Below are 14,657 nucleotides of genomic sequence, written 5' to 3' on the forward strand. Positions count from 1 at the left end.
TTGTAGTGTCTTTGAAATCTTGTAGTGTCATTCGAAATGTCATAGTGTCATTTAAAATCTTGTAGTGTCATTTGAATGTCATAGTATTATTTTTAAATCTTGTAGTGTCATTTGAAATGTTATAGTGTCATTTTGAATTATTATAATGTCATTTGAAATGTCATAGTGTCATTTGAAATGTCATAGCGTCATTCGAAGTGTCTTTGAAATGTCATAGTAGCATTTGAAATCTTATAGTGTCATTTTAATTGTTGAAGTTTCATATGAAATCTCGTAGTGTCATTTGAAATCTTGTAGTGCCATTTGAACTGTCATAGTGTCATTTGATAGTGTCATAATGTTTAGGGTTTAGGGTTTAGGGTTTAGGGTTTAGTATAGTGTCATTTACATGTAAGTGTCATTTGAAATATTGTAGAACAAATGATACTATTTTTCTTACTAAATGAAACCTTTAATATAGAACAAATGATACTATTTTTCAAACTAAATGAAACCTTTAATATAGAACAAATGATACTATTTTTCAAACTAAAATAAAAAAATAATTAAAAATTTGAAACGAAAAGAAAAAAGAAGAACAAGAAAAAAGAAACTACATACTTAAAAGAAACTAAAAGTATTAAAAGAAATAAACTATAGAAAAAAGAAAAAAAAAACTGCAAGTATAAAAGAAAGAAACTATAAAAGAAAGAAAGAAACTACATACTTAAAAGAAAGAAACTACAAGTATTAAAAGAAAGAAACTACAAGTATTATTTTAATAAAGAAATTGCATACTTAAAAGAAAGAAACTACATACTTAAAAGAAAGAAACTACAAAAAAAAACTACATACTTAAAAGAAAGAAACTACAAGTATTATTTTAATAAAGAAATTACATATTTAAAATAAAGAAACTACATACTTAAAAGAAAGAAACTACAAGTATTATTTTAATAAAAAAAATTACATATTTAAAAGAAAAAAATTACAAAAAAAACTATATTTAAAAGAAAGAAACTACAAAAAAAGAAAGAAACTACAAAAAAAAAACAAAAACTACAAGTATTACTTTAATAAACTACAAAAAAAAAAAACTACAAGTATTATTTTAATAAAGAAATTACATACTTAAAAGAAAGAAACTACATACTTAAAAGAAAGAAACTACAAGTATTATTTTGAAACTACAAAAAAAAAAGAAACTATATACTTAAAAGAAAGAAACTACAAGTATTAAAAGAAATAACAAAATAAATGAAACTATATACTTAAAAGAAAGAAACTACAAGTATTAAAAGAAATAACAAAATAAATAAAATGAAGCCCAAAATTTCGCTCCTAGTGGTTTCGAACCCAGGTCTAGCTTGCATAAGCTATGGAGCCTAAACCAACTGAGCTAAGGGCTCTCTTGATATTCAATGCTTTAACAATTTTATATAATATATTAAAATTGGTTATAATTTTTTTTTTAATATTTAAGGTGGAGCCGGATCCGGGTCGGGTCGTGACCCAGACCCGCGCTCACACCATGCGCGCAGAAATAAAGCGCTCACGTAAGTCCATCTCATCAAAAAATTGACAAATTACGTGTATTTTTCGGCAATAACCCCTTTTATTAATAAGAAGAGTTTAGTTGATAGAATTGAAAATCAGTGTATGAAAACGTGATTGAGAAGCGAAATGAAACGAATAAATAGGGTCACGTGGCACACCTGGACAATTGCCCCATTCTCTCCATCGATACATTTCTCCTCTACGTAACGCCATCTCTCTCTCTCTCACACTTCAATTCATTTTCAATTTCAATTTCAATTCTCGACGCCTACCACCGGAGCAGAGCTCAATCACTCGTCCATGGCGGTAACATTTCCACCTCCGCCTCTACTTTATTTCTCCCGTTGTTTGCTCGTATCCTCTTTGTGTAATCGTTTGCGTCAAGTTCGATTTTGATGTTTTCGCGAGCTTCTATGTCACTTGACAACTGCAGAAAACAAAACAATTGTACTGTGTGATACAAGTTTAGCTTCAGTGAAATGATCAGAATGAGATAATTGCTGCATAAATTTCCTATGTATTTTGCTGTTTTTACCATGGCTCTCACTTCATTAGGATGCATTTAGATGCTTTTCACCTGCTGCCTCTGTTTACTGCTATTTACAAGTCATTCTAGGGCGCAACTTTATATGTGAAAATTAGTAGTTTAAGGAATTTTTTTCTAGTATTCTCTCTCTCTTGAGTTGGTAGTATAATGAAGCAGCATATTTGAGATGATTTTGTGATAATTTCCATCTATTGGCTGTGTATTGTTTCAGACTATGCTTGCAGTATGAAAAGGGAAAGAAAAATAAGGGGAATTCAATAAACATACCTTGGCTGAAAGGACTCTATGTGAAAACTGAGTGTTATTATCAAAGTCTTTTTTCTTGTTTGGATGTTACAATAATCTCAGCATTTACGTAAGTTTGAAGATTGATTTTGCATATTGTTCTATCAAATACTGTGTAGCTTAGCTTTTTCTCCTGACCTGATACACCTAGTAGTTTAGATCCTTCCTCACCCGACAATTGTTCTCATTCTCTGATTAGGTATCCTGGTAAATGCAGAAAGCTTAAGCATCTAATAGGCCATAATACTTTGCATTCATGACTTCACATCTGTACAACCCCATAGCATCACTAGCTCGGAACCAGATATCGAGTATCTGTTCTTTTCGTAGGGACTGATGAGCTCTTCTCAGTTGGTAGTAATTTCTCTGAAGAATAGTTACACACTTTTAAGCATAATACAAATTCTCCTTAGCCAGCTTAATGTGTTTGCTGTAGGGCTTGGTCTAGTACTAGTACTATGCTTGTTTATTAACGAGCTTTATGTCCAATTGCTGCAATCTCCTAGGTTGGAGTTGTGGATTTAGATAGTAGTGTCGTATTCATTTCTTAACATAGAGCAACCAACTGAGGGTAATTGGCGTCCGCTGCAGGAAAGAGACCTACCATTACCAAAGTTTGGAGAATGGGATGTCAACGACCCAGCTTCCGCTGAAGGGTTCACTGTGATATTTAACAAAGCTCGGAATGAGAAAAGGACTGGTGGAAAGTCCGACTCTCCGCCAAAGGTCAACGCTGCTTATAAGCATGGACCGACTCTGGGAAAGCCTCATTCTGTGAGTTGTGGCTTGACTTCTTAGCACTTTGATGCTTCATTTTCTTTGCTGCATTGCATCCCTTCTTGTTAGTTTGTGTTGTGTGTAAAGATATTAGCTTCATTCTAATTTTACGAGAGATTTGGATTTTGCAGAAGAAATGGTTTTGCTGCATGCAGTCTGCTTCAGCAGAGTCATGAGTTGCTCTTGGTGACAATGTTTGGGAATTTCATTGTTTTATGATCTCATATTTATTGGCAGTGTGAGCCTTCTGAGACGAAACATTATAAATTTATTTAATTTATCTCTTATTTTGTCATTTGATTGGAGTTTTCCTTCATGTATTAAATTTCTTCGTTTGGTTTGTTGTATTAATATACCATCATCATTAATGCAAATTTGTTCATTTGGTTTGCTTTTCTTCATCACATATAAGCTGCAAAATAGGATCAAACAGAGTCTTAAGAAGCCTATGCAAAAACTCAAGAATTACTATTTCTTGTTATTTAGAGAATAATGCATATATTCTACTTGTTGTCACTCTCTTTGAACAGACGTGAGACGAGGCCAACTCCCCACCACGGTGTCACTGTCAACGACTCGTTCTTGTCGGATATAAGGGCAGGGAGACGACCACTCTGGGCCGACGTCGTCTCTTTCAAACTTGTCCTGCAAACGACACGAGAGAGACATAAGACTTGGTAAGTCTCTTTCAAGCCTGCCAACATTATTGAAAGGCCAGAATGTGGGATACATAGGCTGGAACAAGTGGACCTTCATAAGCAAGGTGTCGATACGCCTTGTCGCTGCTTGTGCTTCAGATTAGCTGTGCACACGACATACGCACACGCCCACGTCGCTTCACAGTCCGACAAAATTCACACAGCTTCTTGACCGACGAACGGACCTGCATCCTGGGATGGGCCAGCGATGACGCCATGAGAACATGTATATGTTCATGATTCGTCAAGGAGTTAATTGTCGCAAAATTCATGATTTTTCATTAAAATCGGTTTTTTTTTCAATGACCTTTAGGATTGGCGTCAAAATTCATTAACTTTAGATTTAATTTAATTTTTCCCATGGTCATATTTTCAATAATACTATCATTTAGTACATTTTTAATAATGAGATGCATGATGTTTCGCCGAAAAATCTTTTTGACATTTAGTTTTGCTTTTATATATATATTGATATTGATAGCATTTCAAAAGTTGAGCCTTTTAGAAGTAGAGTTTATTCTTAAATTATTTTAGTTCCCAATAAATAAAAACAGGGCTCAACTAATCATAGATTCTCTCTAGACTTGAAAAAGCTAGCCTGGTATTGTTTAAGCTCGAGTCCAAGGTGTCGCAAACCAGTGGCGTTAGGGTGGGCTGAAGCCCACCGGCCACCCCAAATTTTCAAAAAACAAAATAAAATGGAATCTATATATATATATAATATATATATATATATATATAACTAATTGTTCAAACCTTTCCCCCAAACTTTACCAATATCACCATTACGATTAATTTAATTATTAGTAGTATTTAATTTCCATTAATATATATATATACATAATTAATTTGTTTTAAAAAATTCTATATTTAATCAATAAATTAACTTAATTTAGTATCAATTAATAGATTTTCAATTTTTATTTTAATAATTTGTGTAGATATTTGCATATTTCTTTATTTAAAGGTAATTAATTAAAATATAAACTAGCACACATCAAACAAGTGTAGATATTCACATACGTGTGATCATATATTAAATGGTAAATATCACTTTAAACCTCAAACTATTTTCACACTATCAATTATATTCTGAACTAGCGAAAATATTTTCTTAAACCTTGTATAATATATATTAAAAAGAGAATAATTCTATATACATGGTGGACGTCGTATACCACCAAATAATTCCTGCAGAATTATCAAAATAAATTAGTATAGTGATAAGCAGGGTCGATCCCACAGAGAACAGTTAAAATCATTCAAATCCCTAAAATCTATAATTTTGGTGTAGCCACCACGCCTTAAATTTGAGAAGAATATTAATTAAACTATGAAAACAAAATTAATCAAATAAAAGACTCTAGAAAAATATCAATAAAAAGGTAACTCGGCTCGAATAAATCCACACTAATTCAAAGCTCTGATCATCGACGCAAAGATTAATTAATCCTTATCAACCAACTAGTTATAGGATACCGTGAAACGCAACGGACGTACCCCAATTCCTACTTACTGTGTCGATAAACAGCTGGAGACGCCAGACCTGCTTATTTCCCTAAATTTAATATTCTAATAGCATTAAGATGAAAGAACCCAGTTTATATCAATTATCCTAGATACGCTAGTAATAATCAATATACCAATTAATTCCTACTACGAACACGGTAGTTTTATCACTAATCAGCCCTATTCCAACAATTACGGATTGGAGGTGCTAATTGACTGTAATTCAATTAAACCTAAGTTGGCCAGACTTAAATAAAATCGGAATTGTCTTTAAACCCTAGGAATTAATCGAAATCAATAGGAACCAATTATAAAACCAATTAGGTCTCACGAATTAATAATTAAATTAATGCTTCATTATTCTCGCCGAATTAAAGAAATTAGTTACTCATAATTAAACTAAGAACAAACAAATAAATTAAAGCAAGTATTAAATCAAATAACAAATAATCGAAAGAAATAAATAAACACGCAAACCAATTGTCGGAATTAATGGAATTCGACTTCTTCAAATAATACTCCAAAATATTCTTCAATGTCACCTTCTACTTTGCACAAAAAATCGAAACTTGTAATCCAACTAAAACTAAAAACAAAGCAATTAAAAGTCAACTCTTAAGAATAATTCCCCTCAAAACTTGCGGCTGTCTTCGAAAACAAGCAAAACTAATACCTAGTGCTAAAGTCAATAATAATAAAAATAAAATAATCCTCCTATCTGGAGTATCATATATATGTGTGTGCGGGCCGTGCGGCTAAGTGGGGTAAACAAAGTTAAGGTTTTTTTTTAATCCCTAAATTTGCCGATCCTAGCCCATTAAATGGGTAAATTTGGCCCTTTACAAAACTTAAGCCCAAAATAAATAATAAAACAAGAGTTTAAGGCTTCATTAAATCTAGAATAATTAATTCTAAGTCCAATCTTTAATTCCTCTTCAAAAATATGCCATCTTCAACAAATACTCGACTTCTACCAACTTCTTCTATCTACGAGCATCCATCTCCAATCCATCTAATTTATGCGTCAAAGTGTCACAAACCATGTAAAATCATATAAAATCATGGCGAAACACACACCAAACTAAGTAGTTAAAATACACACATCAATACATCATGTCATCCGATGGAACACGATAAATTTCCGGAGCAAAAAAAATGGATGAATGGTATAATTGATATAAAATTGATAGTTGAAGGTTTAAAAAAATATTCTCAATTCTCAATAGTTCATGATATAATTGATAGTGCACATATAATTTGAGGTTTAAAGTGATATTTACCCTATGTTAAAACGTGGTAGTCATATGATTTCTAATATAATATGTGTAATTAAATTAATTTGTTCTATATAGAATGTTACAATAATTATGGATTTGAAAATGTAATATTAAATCACTCGATTCATAATGTTAGAATTCGGATATTATGTAATAGCATAATGATAGGAAAATTATTTTTTCACCTAAATTGCAACTGTAAATTTCTAATTTTTTTCGGCAACATCACTTATTATTTTGGTTGGAAAGTTTAACTGTTTGTTGGCTGAATTCGATCAAATTTATCTGTCCATTTACTAATATAATGTGTGTTTATTATATCAACTTTAATTTTGTCATGTCAATTTTGATTTAGGTGAAATTAAAATTCATGGCAAATTTCGAAATAGACTAAAGTTTATGTATTAGGATTACAACTTTACAGAGTTGCGAAAATACTGAATTTCACTAATAGTTTGTAGATTTACGACCAATTAACGTATAAGAAAATATGGTGTGAAATACTGATTTATAAAAAGTAATTAAGAGTTCCAAAAACTCTTACTACACTAATAGAAAATTTGAAAGAAGAAATGTCTAGATATTTTGGTGAAATTTTTAAATATATAATAGTGTTCATTAGATAAAAAAAGATTTTGTCAAGATCGCGATCATTCATTTCATATGTCACCAACTATAAAATAATTTCAACTTCATTTTAATGCTACTATTTATGTTAGAGTTATTTTATATAATATAAAAAAATTATAGAGTTTTATTTTTTAAATATAATATTATAAAAAATATAGTTTTTTTTTTTACTATTTTAGTTAAGTAGATAATAATAAAACTAGTTAAAATATTAAATAGAGAACATAATATAATCTTTTTAGTCAGCTGCGTTAATAAGATATTTTTTCAATAACTAATCTATTTAATATATAAAAATTATTTATTTCTATTACTTATATATAATTTTTTTATAATTGTATTGATTGATCAAATAAATTTGGCTCGGACAACCCATAAATTTGCATAGAACACCAATATATAATAAAATATATCGATTTAGGCCAATAAGTTATTTTATTATGTTAATTGTTTTAAAAACATGTTATTTTAAATATATTATAGTATTAATTATGTTTATTATATTAACAGTCCAGATCTATGTATGGACTTTTTGGAATATTGGCCCAATCTATATTCCTACTGCAATACCGACTACAGCCAACACATGCAATCTAGTGACTGTGAGAGTTTCTGGATGCATGAATGGAAGTTCATGGCCAATTCTTTGGATACACTCCAGAGATTTACTTTAGATGTGTTCTCAATCTAGTGAAAGCTTTTGGGTTCACCAGTGGAACATTAATCTAATGAGAGCTTTTGGGTCCTCGAGGGGAACGTCCATGGCAATACTTTCGATATACTCCATGTGAGTATTTCTAAAGTATTGTCAATGTTTTCAGAAGTCAGGGTAAGAATTTTTATTATTTATTTTCTTTATTTTTATTTTATTGATATAAAATATAATGTATTCATCAAATAAAGATTTTGATTTAAATTGCAGGATTAGGATTAAGATATGTGCGAATAAAATCCGTTCGTCAAATACCAAGGGATATAAAAAGGGATGATAAATGAGTTGAGCCGGATTGTAAATAGAGATGAAGAATTTTCTGGAGACATTAATTCTATTAGCCATAATGTATTTTATTAATTTATGAAGAAACAGGTACTACTATATTTGCCTTCCTAATTGCTACTTTGCTATTGTAATAGCATGCTGTTTGCCTATTGAATAGTCTACCTTAATAGAAAATCAAGAGAGACTTGAAATACTTTAAGGGATACTATCATAAGAGCGCGGTCTAGAGAAAGTGTCAGTATGAATGAATGTATATGGTGCTTTGGATTAACCAACATGAACCATGTTCTAAAATTGAAAAGAAAATTGAATGAATTCCCACATGTTAGAAAGGGTTGATTACTAAACAAGAAAGGGTCTTGACCAGGGACGGAGCCACAAATTAAGTTCGGACCGCCCCCGAGAAATTTTTTTTGGGCATTCTGTATATTTAAGGTATTTTTTTTATTAAAATACGAGCATAATACTAATAATAACGAACAATATTTTCATAGATTATATAGTTTCAATATATCACAAAACTTTTTTTGGACATTCCGTATATTTAAGACATTTTTTATTAAAATGAAAGCATAATAATAATAATAACAAACAACATGTTCATAGATTATATATTTTCTATATATTACAAATTAGTTTCAATACATTATAATTTTTTTAGCATTTCATACATATTAGGCATTTTTTATTAAAAGACAAGTATAATAGTAATAATAACAAACAATATTTCATAGATTATATAGTTTTAAATAACATAATTATCCTTAAATTAAGTATATATGAGATACTATAATAAACAAATACTCTTTTATAAAACAAAATTATTTTATAATAGGTATAAACATATATCTATATATATTTTAAAATTAAAAAAAATATATAAAAAATTGGGAGGGGGCTCTAGCCCCCCTGGCTCCGTCCCTGGTCTTGACCGACGAACGAACCTTCTCCTGGGAAGGGTCCAGCGACGATGCCATCAGAACACGTCATATGTTCATGATTTGTCAATGAGTTAATTGTCGCAAAATTTATGAGGTTGAATATTAAAGATAGAAGCAAAAACGCCAAACCACAAGTCATGGAAATATAGGCATTCGTTTATCCTATCCAACAACAATTGCAGAATTAGGTATTTTCTACACATTCAATGAGAGTTTAGTGAGAGGGGATGTAGTAAAATGAATCAAGACCATACACCAAATCATGGTGATTTAGTGAACAAAAATTCAGTGATGAGAAACTGGATGTTTTCTTATTCTGGTAAACAAGTAGGTGACCATCAAAATCAAAATATAGATAGAAAACTGTTTGTTGCAAAAAAACAACCAGAAACAGAGACAAGGATTGTTATTATAATTTAACTTAATTGGAACATCTTCCATTTCTTCATTGATACAACTTCTCCAGATCATCTTTAAACTTGGCCTTCAATTGCTCCCTCTTCAATTTGAGTGCTGCGGTAACCAGACCTGATTCTGGAGTCCATGGCTCCGGCAACAACTTGATCTTTGCCGGGGTCTCGAACTTGTCAAGTTTCGCTGCTTTTGCCGCCTGTAATATCCCCAGGAGCATAAACAAAACTACTCAAAACTCGAAAGAAATGGGTTCAAGGGAACACACAGACCTTGGCTAGCGATTGTTGAACCTCTTTCTTAGCTTCTGGCATTTCACACAGCTCGGCGAAATCTGAGTACTTGAATCCAGATTCATTAGCCCATCCCTCAAGAACCTGGCGTGCGGGTACCACTAGGGCGACGCAGAAGTTGTGGAACGGATCCGCATGCATCATGATATTCTCGACGAAATTGCTCGATGAAAGTGCAGCCTCAACCTGCAAGAGTATCACTTTTTCATGTAACATCAATTGCAAAGAGGCAAACAAGGGTTTCCACATCTATGTAGTCATAAATCACATTCAGAACCTTCCCGAGTGAGATGTATTCTCCGTGTTGAAGCTTCACAATGTCTTTCTTTCTGTCGATGATCTCAAGGCACCCATCGGGGTGAAACCTCCCGATATCACCAGTATAGAACCAGCGCATGCCTTTCTCATCAACCTGTATCAGCAAAAAGTAAAAAAACCATGAGTTAGAAGAAAAAAAGGTAGCAGCTTCATGCAGTTACCTAGATCAAGTTTTCACCTTGTACACTTCTGCAGTTTTGGCTTCATTGTTGAAATAACCAGCACTCACGCTTGCTCCACCAACAACAACCTCTCCTCGAGGCATAGGCTTATCCGATGTCTTGTAACCACCTTCTTCCCAAGACACAAGCTGAAAGGAATGAAAACAAGATTTAAGCCATACAACAAGGTTGGTATATGACACATGGTGTAGACCAAATGCACAATGCTGACTCAAGAAAGAGGTTGTTGCTTTATTTTGTTTGTTTTTAGAAGTTGTTGCTTTATTTTGAATGAGAAATTTTAACTTTGCAGAGGAAATATACCTTGATGTAGCAACAAGGAAGAGGAGGGCCAACACGGGCAACAGAAATGTCGTCCGCCTCAGAAAATGCAGCGCCAGCACATGTTTCTGTCAGACCATACCCTTGACCAATGGGAGCTCTACAAACAGAAGCAGGAGAAACATATAAGCTAATCAAACGGCAACCAGTTAAATGCATATGGTAAAGCAAATTCATATTCTCCTTCTACACTCTTAAACTTGCATTTAAATTACCCTATGCAAATGTTGATAAATCTTTGTGTATCCCCAGACAAAGGAGCTCCGCCACAAAGCATAAAGCGGATTTGTCCTCCAAGGATAGACCTTATCTTGTTAAAAAGAATTATATCCCACAACATAGCCTCAAGTCCCCATGCCCCAAACCAGCTTCCTTCAATAGCCGCCAGTCGGCGTCTGCAAGCAATGTCAAAAAGTTTCTTTGCAACACCTCCTTTTTCATCAACCTAAGACATAAAAACAGTTCAAAGAACAGAGTATCAGGAACTCTTTTCTTTTGTTACTCCACAGGCTAATGGTTTCGGAGGTATGAAAAACTGTAATGCTAAAGACCTTCTTCAGAACTCCATCCCTAACACGATCAAGTATAGCTGGAACTGCTGCCATCAACGTAGGCTTTAATGCAGAAGCATCTCCCATGGTTCCTTTTTTAATTTTGTTGGATGTGTCTGTCAACGTCAGTGCTGAACCATAGCCAATTGCAACACCCGCAGTTATCATGACAGTCTGTGAAAAATATCATCTTAGAACTTGCTTGAATTTCGTCCTTCACAATTATAATGACATTAATAAACATTTTACCTCAGCAGCTAATTCAAAAACATGAGCAAGGGGCAAGTATGCCAAATAGAAATCCTTGCTTCCAATTGCTGGGACCACTGTCATAACTGCTGCAGCAGTAGCTACGATATTGCCATGAGTCATCATAACACCCTACAATAGTCAATTACAAACTATGTTGGATGTAGGATAATAGTAATGTTACAATCAAGATTACTTAATGACACATAATAAATTAAATTCCGAAGTGGTAATAATGTACAAACGAGAGTTCATTGGTTGAACCAAAACAATGTCCTGCATTATATAGCTCTGCAAAGGCTTCTAAGTCCCCTACATTGTTGCTAAGTTTCCAACTTAACAATCCTGTGTACTCAACAACAAATGCAATCTGGACATCATTCGGTCAACAGGGTACTCGATAGTTCAGTGTGGGCAAGTCCGGTCAGGTAATTACTTTGCAAGCTAAAAATAACAATTAACAAGATTTTATAATGAATTTTTTAGTTGGAAAAGAATATATTACACCTGTATCTAAAAATAAGAATTAACAAGATTTGATGTGTGGTACTTGACCTCACCTAAGATTAGAATAACTACATTCAGGCACCAAACCAAATGTAATTCTCAACACATGCTCAACAACTGAGAGGCATATAAATCAAACCTTTGGGAGGCCTGTACTGCCACTTGTGTACATAATGACAGCAATATCTTTCTTGATCGGCAAATTAGGATTGACAGGGCTGTCTCTTCCAAGTTTTTCCACCTCAGAAAAGGAGGAAACCTTATAGTTATTCATCTCACTGATGATACTGGTATCACTGGAAGACTCTTCATCATCAAAATAAATTATGTTTTTAATGCTTGTCAGGCTTGAACGTATTGGAACCAACTTCTTCAATTGCTTGGAGTCACAAATTAGGGTTGACACTTGAGTCTGTGAAATACCAGTAAACGTGAGTAAGTTCTTATTAGTATTAAGAGTTTTTTCAGGAGCAATTGATCCAGTACTGTTAAATTCAAAAAACAAAGCAAACAAGAAGAAGAATCTGCAAGTGAATAAAGGAAAGAAGACAGAGAGAGCATGTTAATCCTAAAAAAACAAAAAACAAATAAATAAATCTGGAGCAGAACAGTTTTTTTATGAGGAACAAATGACAGCTACCTCATTTAATGAGTGAATCAGGGCTTCCTCTCCTAAAGAAGCATAAATGGTGACGACAGTGACGTTCTGCCGGAAGCATCCCTGTGACCAAGAGAAAGTAGAATAATATAATTCATAAGGAAAAAATAAATAAGAATAACAAAAAGAAGTTCAAAGATTCACAAAAGAGCTTCTTACATGAAATGCAATGAGCCACTCTGCTCGGGTGTCAGAAAAAATAGCAGCACGGGTGTCAACATCGTGCCCTAATTTAATAATGCCAGAAGCAAAGTTGCACACACGATCGAATATCTGCTGATATGTTTCCCACTGGTACTCACCCAAGTGAAGCTTCTCGAATTTTCTGCCATCACTAGCTGTAACAGTGTCTTTACCAATTATCTTTCTTGTCCCGAGAAGCTTCTGCCGTGAATACTTCTTGCACGACTGCTCAAACAATGCTGCCACAGTTGTGGCCCCTTCCCAAGGAACCTCAACTAATTTGAGTGATCTAACATTGCGCATTGCGAAACCAGCCTCACCACCAACTTCAACTGGAACTGCTCTCTGCTTCAACTTTCTCCTACCCCCAAGTACCACAGAAAGGAGGATAGGTATAACTATGGCAACTATGGCAGCACAAGCAATTCCATACGTTCCATTATCTTTGATAATGGACAAAACATTCCCATTTCCAAGATTCCCCATTGCGATTGTTTTATGTTACTCCCGCCGTACTCAATTCACGTAATAAACATGCAATCAGCTTCGGGGTACCAGTTCCTGTGTATAGAAAACGAGAATATGATACACGGATCAAAGTAAAGGAACCGGAAACATAGCTCAAACACAGAGCAAAGAAGTTACCTAAAGTTCTAGCATAGCAGAAGCAAGTTTACACATAACAATCAACAATGACAAGTAACAGAGAGAGAGAGGCCATAAAACACAAAACAAACTCAACCAATAAGCATGAGTCAAATCACAAAAACATCTCATGAGATGCTCCAAATTTCCTTAACACAACTATATAGTAAAGGTGATAATGCTTACATAGCGAGCCAGCTAAATCTAGATAAGCATTTCTACACATACGAAAGGGAAAATGCTAAAGCAATATTGCAGACGAAAAACAAAATTAACCACAGTTAATTAGCAAAGAGAGCACCGCACATAATCAAACCCGATCAATTCATCACAACCGCTCTAAACAGAAATAGAAATAGCGCATGAATCAATATCAACAAAAATCAAAACAAACAATAAAATAAAATATAAGAAAAACATGAATTCGGTGGGGCAAGCAAACAGGATCGTATTCGTACGAAAAATATACAGAAAAACGCTGATCATAGAAGATAAACAAGTTGTTAATCTGACCTTATCGAGGATTGGAAGGTTCTGAGAAGAATGGAGGTATAGTGGATCGAGCAAATTTAGGAAAGTCGAGATGTTGAGATATGCTATCGTTCTTGTCTAGAAGCAATCATCATGATAATCCTAAAATAGTAACTGCATAAATACACTTTAATTTATGCTTTGGATAATTACATTTTCGCCCCAAAATTATTTTGTTTCAGTCCCCGACATGGTTTACCAGATTTGCCGAGAAGCTCCTTCACTTTTAAGACACGTGTATTTAGAATTTTTGGAATGATAAATTATAAAATAGGGATATTTACCGTAAAATACACGAACGTTGAGCAAATTTTGATTTTTTCTCATAATCTTTAAAATTTGAAAAAAAATATATCACCTTTCAATTTTTCCTGATTTTTCCCACGGGCATGAAATATCCCCAAATAGAAATTGATTTTAGAGTTTTTGACTTAGATTTTTTGATACCTAACCGTGACGGACAATAAATGTGGCATAATAAAGTCGATGCATCGGCTTAGGTATCAACAAATCTAAGTCAAAAGTCTTAAAATCAACTTTATTTAGGGTATTTTGTACCGATGGAAAAAAATCATAAAAAATCGTAAGGTGACGTATTCTTTTTCAAA

At 33.2% G+C, this 14,657-nt stretch overlaps 2 protein-coding genes and 1 long non-coding RNA gene across 3 annotated transcripts; 1 reads left to right on the forward strand and 2 right to left on the reverse strand.

The window, feature by feature from the left end:
- Positions 1-1,625: 1,625 nt before the first annotated feature.
- On the forward strand, positions 1,626-3,546 carry LOC131012770 (protein NOI4). Its single transcript, XM_057940792.1, has 3 exons — positions 1,626-1,842; positions 2,960-3,142; positions 3,277-3,546. Exons 1-3 carry the CDS (start codon positions 1,837-1,839, stop codon positions 3,319-3,321), a joined length of 234 nt encoding a protein of 77 aa, XP_057796775.1. The 5' UTR covers positions 1,626-1,836; the 3' UTR covers positions 3,322-3,546.
- On the reverse strand, positions 3,528-4,416 carry LOC131012783 (uncharacterized). Its single transcript, XR_009097439.1, has 2 exons — positions 3,896-4,416; positions 3,528-3,790 (listed from the first exon to the last, which is right to left on the reverse strand). It is a non-coding gene; the product is annotated as an uncharacterized LOC131012783 (long non-coding RNA).
- A 5,073-nt stretch (positions 4,417-9,489) lies between these two features.
- Positions 9,490-14,191, reverse strand: LOC131012716 (long chain acyl-CoA synthetase 8). Its single transcript, XM_057940707.1, has 12 exons — positions 14,032-14,191; positions 12,850-13,434; positions 12,673-12,753; positions 12,172-12,444; positions 11,526-11,657; positions 11,277-11,450; positions 10,941-11,170; positions 10,708-10,825; positions 10,401-10,532; positions 10,182-10,316; positions 9,884-10,090; positions 9,490-9,810 (listed from the first exon to the last, which is right to left on the reverse strand). Exons 2-12 carry the CDS (start codon positions 13,357-13,359, stop codon positions 9,646-9,648), a joined length of 2,157 nt encoding a protein of 718 aa, XP_057796690.1. The 5' UTR covers positions 13,360-13,434; positions 14,032-14,191; the 3' UTR covers positions 9,490-9,645.
- Positions 14,192-14,657: the final 466 nt, after the last annotated feature.

This window comes from Salvia miltiorrhiza, chromosome 2 (assembly GCF_028751815.1).
Source record: "Salvia miltiorrhiza cultivar Shanhuang (shh) chromosome 2, IMPLAD_Smil_shh, whole genome shotgun sequence".
Taxonomy (NCBI): Eukaryota; Viridiplantae; Streptophyta; class Magnoliopsida; order Lamiales; family Lamiaceae; genus Salvia; species Salvia miltiorrhiza.

Bases quoted from the DNA above. Each gene is read 5' to 3' on its own strand.
- LOC131012770 (XM_057940792.1), top strand. The intron at 3,143-3,276 runs GTGAGTTGTGGC...TGGATTTTGCAG, and splicing joins CTCTGGGAAAGCCTCATTCT to AAGAAATGGTTTTGCTGCAT.
- LOC131012716 (XM_057940707.1), bottom strand. From the start codon at position 13,359: ATGGGGAATCTTGGAAATGGGAATGTTTTGTCCATTATCAAAGATAAT. The intron at 10,533-10,707 runs GTATATTTCCTC...CATTCCTTTCAG, and splicing joins TTCCTTGTTGCTACATCAAG to CTTGTGTCTTGGGAAGAAGG. The intron at 9,811-9,883 runs GTCTGTGTGTTC...GGGATATTACAG, and splicing joins TTCAACAATCGCTAGCCAAG to GCGGCAAAAGCAGCGAAACT.